At 34.6% G+C, this 5,000-nt stretch overlaps 1 protein-coding gene across 5 annotated transcripts in view; it reads right to left on the bottom strand.

Annotated features, from left to right (window-relative positions):
* The window catches only part of Cpeb2 (cytoplasmic polyadenylation element binding protein 2), a 66,206-nt gene that overhangs the window by 506 nt on the left and 60,700 nt on the right, over positions 1–5,000 (bottom strand). For all 5 annotated transcript variants that reach the window (XM_019210306.2, XM_010641854.3, XM_010641855.3 and 2 more), the window contains one exon: positions 1–2,176. This exon is cut by the window's left edge and continues 506 nt beyond it. In XM_019210306.2, coding sequence (XP_019065851.1) covers positions 1,949–2,176 — 228 coding nt within the window. In that variant the 3' untranslated portion in view covers positions 1–1,948. The remainder of the gene's footprint in view (positions 2,177–5,000) is intronic.

The following is a 5,000-nucleotide window of genomic DNA, read 5'->3' as shown; positions in this document are numbered from 1 at the left end:
CCACAATAAAACAGCAGAGTTAGACATGAACCACACATTTTTACAGTACAAAAAAGCACACCAGAGACAACCGATATTAGCATCGACACTTTGCTCACATGAAGGATTGTCCCAAGGGTTTGCTATAAGGCAACACCCCTGTAATTTTCTCTCTTTAGAGTCAAAAATCTTAGTTCTGCATTAAAAAAACAAAACAAAACAAAACATTTACCATTGTTGGGTGCTTTGCGCAGATTTCAGAGTAACTCTTACATTAAAATATAGGGGCTAGTTGCATTAAAATGCTCTAAAGAGAAAAAATATCAATAATGATATTTTAATAGTGTTCAGTACCAAGAGAAACTCATTAACTATTGCATGTTTCCATGCTACTTTCTCAAAAAAGGAAAAAACAAAACAAAAACAAAAACAAAAAAACCTTAAAACTGCAAGCAAAGTCATTACCAAAATTCCTTCATCAAAAATTTTAAAAAAGCAATTCTTAACCATTAAGAACAACAATGTTCCATGCAACAGTGACCCCAGTTTAGACAGAAGACCCCCCCAATATATATAGGTCAAACATGTAAGCAAGTTAAGCCAGATTTCACCATTGCCTTAAAGGTAAACTTTAATTTTATGCAACTAGCCATCTGTATATTTTCCCCATCTCCATTTTGACTTTATTTAGGTTTACTAAAGTTCTGCATTCTTCTATAAAATTCATTTTTTAAAATATGGGTTACTGACGGGTCTTACATTTGGTGACTGGTTAGCAGTGTGCTGGCCATCTTTGGTTTATAATGGATGTCCTAACCATGAACTATCAAAGGGGCTAAAATCAACTTTCTTTAGAATTCCTGTATTTTTCTTTCATTCAGTCTTTTATCTATACTATATCACTGCACATGAATTAGAACCGCACATCACAAAATTGCACAGGGATTACAAATATTACATCCAGTCTGCATAAAATCGAATTCCACTACTGACCAGATCACAAAATGGCTGCACTCTCTAATCTAAAACTAATTTGCATATTGTACACATGTAGGACAACGTTTTTAACTTGAAGTCACAATAAATGCATGCAAGTTTGCTTTTTTTAAACAAATTTTATCATTTGTTCATGCTACCTAGACTCAAGAGAGCTTTTTTGAGCATTTGCAATACCTCACCTCTTGTTAATTATTCTAGTGCATGCATATGGTGTATACAGGTAAGTAAACATGCATTTTTTTTCACATTCTAAAACTATGGCAGTTTAGGCCATATTGTGCTGCCTGCATTTTATCTGCAATGCAGTGTGTCTCTAACGTTTTCAATCCCGTATTAATAGGTGGCATTTACACATAACACCTATATAGCAGCAAAGCTAATACAGCTTGTGATTAAAAATGTTTAAAAATAGCTAATAAATCAGATTATCTTGAGGTATTATTTCTTGCAAGTCAAAATGGAGAGCAAAAAAATCAACCCTAATTTTTAGTTTATGTATACACTGAAAATAGCAACAATAAAAATAAGCATTTGTAGCAGACATATTCCATCTTCACTATTATTTTGCTACCTTTGGTAAAGTACTGGGGCAGATCTTGAAGTTAAAAACCCATGTTTAGAAATAAGTGCACGCTTCACCCACTATATAGCAGCAGACTGTGTTTGCCCCTACGCAAAACATTCTCATATCTAATTTTAACTTTACATATAAAAATAACTTGGAGGAAATACAAAAAAACATTTTATTTTAACATGAAAATATCACAAAAATTAGTAAGCCTGAGATGTAGGGTTTTGGTGAAAAACAAGAGGCTTGTAGTGTTTTGGCTGCTGATAAAGATGCATGTATTGATAGCTGGGGTGAAAAGCAGAAGAATGCACTTATTTCTTCTGCATGTCAGTATCTTCAGACACAGTAAGCCACATGCACCCTTTCTCTCCTTGCTCAACAGAGGCCAGTGCGCCATTCTTAGTTCCAGCGGAAGTGGATCTGACGTGGGCGATCAGCACCTTCCTTCACCAATGGCTTATGGAACTCGCGTCCCGCACGAGAGTGGATATTTGCCCAACAAAACTCACAGTAATACTGCAGGCAAGTGACATTGGCACAGAAAAAGGGGGCAAATTTTCCACCACAGCGTGCACCCTGGCATTCATCACACATCTGGTCATCCAGCACATATGGCTTTACCTCCACCTAGAAAAGAGAAGGAAAATGTTTCCTTAGTGCACACTTCAGAACTCAAACTCAATGATGATTTGAAATCTTTATGCAGCGTTGGGAGGGACCACCATTAAAACTTACAGAGTAGGAAGCTTGCAGGGCTTTAGTTTTTTACCATACAGTAGGGGGAAAATTGTTTTTATGTAAGGTATAGTTTTATATATAATGTTTCCTGTTTGTAATTGGCTGGGCAGTTAAATAATGAGCCCTCAATTCAGTTAATTTTATTGTCATGTCCTTTGTCCAGATGACTACAAATGTTATTTACTGTACCTTTAAAAAAACAGAAAATACTTTTACAGATTATAAAAATCTCATTTGAAAGAAAAATATCATTTGCAAGACACTCCACCCTCACCTCTCTTAAAGAACATGATTCTAACACCTGTGTGTTGGTATTTTCAGAGGTGCAGTGACTTGCGAGTGGAAAATGGAAGGGATATCTATCCAATAGTCACAGAAGGCAAATGGTTTTCACACCTTCTTTCCCTCCTAATTCTACTGTGAGATGGTGAAAGTGTCAACAATGACTGAATGCCCGTAGTGCTTCTGCACTGCAGGTGAGGGCCCTAGTTTTCTTGTAACTGGTCCAATCCAGAACTGTGGTTAATCTTATTAAGGGCATGTCTAGGCTTAATGTGTGAATTTACAAGATATAAAGTGAAAGTCCACTGTGGAGGCCTACTCAGAAGATGCCAAACCATAGACAACTTTGAAGGGTAAAAACCTCTCAACCTCTGTTTCTGTATCTGTAATGAGAATAACAGAATCTGTCTCAGAGTGGTGAGGATTAAATTATACATGAAAAAGCACAGCGCCTGGAATGTGGTAAACACTCTGATTTAGTGCTGGCTGTTATTAGCTTCATTAGCCTTGCTTTCTAGCTTTAACAACCTTATCAACAGAAGGTTATATTATCTGTCTGGCTGAAGTGTGCCAGGAAGCCAAAGATCTTAGCCTTTCCCCCAGGAGAGGACAGAAAATTGAGTGTTTTGCCTGTGGTAAAGTACGGCTTGCCTTTGGTAAAAAATAAATTCTATTATGAATGTATTCTACTAAAATACTTTGTCTGTTCCTGGGAAATGCACATATGAGAATATTTATAAGAATAGTAATGAACTGAAAACAACTTAAAAGTTGATGAAAAGGATAACTGTAAGAAAAACATTTAGTAGGAAGGTAATGGAAACAGACTTGTTAGTATTTCACTGATCAGGGCTATTGTAAGTGTTCTTTATGTGTACCAGATATTTTGCTTTTCTGAATTGCATATTCGTATCTCTTGTGTTTATTTTTGCTTGATTTTTTTCATTTTTTTTTTTATAAAACTGATTAATAGGCTCTCTTTACCAGTTAAGGAATTTTTAACTTTTTCCATTGGTCTTTGATTTTTCAAACAAGTTTCAATCCAAATTCTAAAGCTTTAAGGCTCAATCTTTACCACTCAACTTTTGCTTTTATGAATTCTATCTTACCTTTGCTAGGCTGTTATTTTTGATTATCATCATTTTAATTATAATCAAGGAAGAGCATTACTGTAATCAAAGAATCAAGGCGACATGAGCCTGGCTTTTTCTCGTCTCACTAGATTACAGACCCCATGGGCACAGGGACAGCAGCAATTAGTTCAACACCAGTTCTCCATACTTAGCTGAATACCTGGCACAAAGGAGGAACCTTATAAATATTTTATCAATGAATGTGGTACATTTACATATGCCCTCTGGCTTTCTCTCTCATGGTTACTTCTTGTTTTTTACCATACAGTTTTAAGCAAATTGAAACCAAGGTCTGTGCTCTTTATTTCTACAATGCATCCTAAAATGACAGGTGCTCAGTAGTTTATAAAAAACCACTGCAAGACTACCTGCGCAATGATCTCAATTACTCGTATTTTAAAAATTCTGTATTATTTTATGGAACTAATTTAGTTCAGACTTCAGATGGAAAATAAGATTTCAAACTTAGTGAGTATCTAACTTGAAATTAACATAATTCCATTCAGTGTCTATCAGAAAGGTATTGTGAATTATATTACTTGTGTAAATAACATGAAAAAAATGTAATGAATTACACATTTGTGAATGTCTTACCCAGGTATCAGAGTCAGAAAGTAAGCCTCATGCTGTTCATAAGCCTATGTGATTTTAATCTTCTAATAAATATCCTATGTATCTTTGAGATAGTGTATGTCCGTTACATTTCAATTTAATGTGTTTCTATGGCTTAAACATTAACATTGGAGAGAAGAATGGCATCAAGGTTAATGCTTTAATATTTCTGTGTATAAGCTATGCTAGAGGTCTGTAAAATATTTGAGATTCAAATTCTTTCAAATGAAGTGCCAAATGTATTTTTGCAGCACACTATCTTAAAAAATAAACTTTTCTCACAGGTATTTAATGCCTTAGGAATTTATATTTTAAAAATTACACAGAAAATAAGTGTATTACAATTTAATTTCCTTACACTTTTTTCCAATTTACATAAAAGTAATATATTCATAAAAAATGTAACAAATTTTATCCAAGGTTGGAATCCTCCACATATTCTCCTTCACACATCCTTGAGTCTAAAAAATGAACTTCATATGCCTGGTACCATATGTTCTGAAAAACCATGAGTGCTCACAGTCCCAGAATAGAGCCCTGGAGGGTGCTAATCTTTCAGCTTTGGTTTCTGATATATTATCAGAGCTACAGGAAGTTAGCTGTTTAGTGTATTTCAGAGGGTCCATTAGTCCTCCATGTTTCTTTATTTTCTGTTTTTTTTTTTTTTTTTTTTTTTTTTTTTTTTT

Source organism: Fukomys damarensis, unplaced genomic scaffold (genome assembly GCF_012274545.1).
Source record: "Fukomys damarensis isolate Sample0158 unplaced genomic scaffold, DMR_v1.0_HiC HiC_scaffold_35, whole genome shotgun sequence".
Lineage (NCBI taxonomy): Eukaryota > Metazoa > Chordata > Mammalia > Rodentia > Bathyergidae > Fukomys > Fukomys damarensis.
This window is presented reverse-complemented; position numbering and strand designations above follow the sequence as displayed.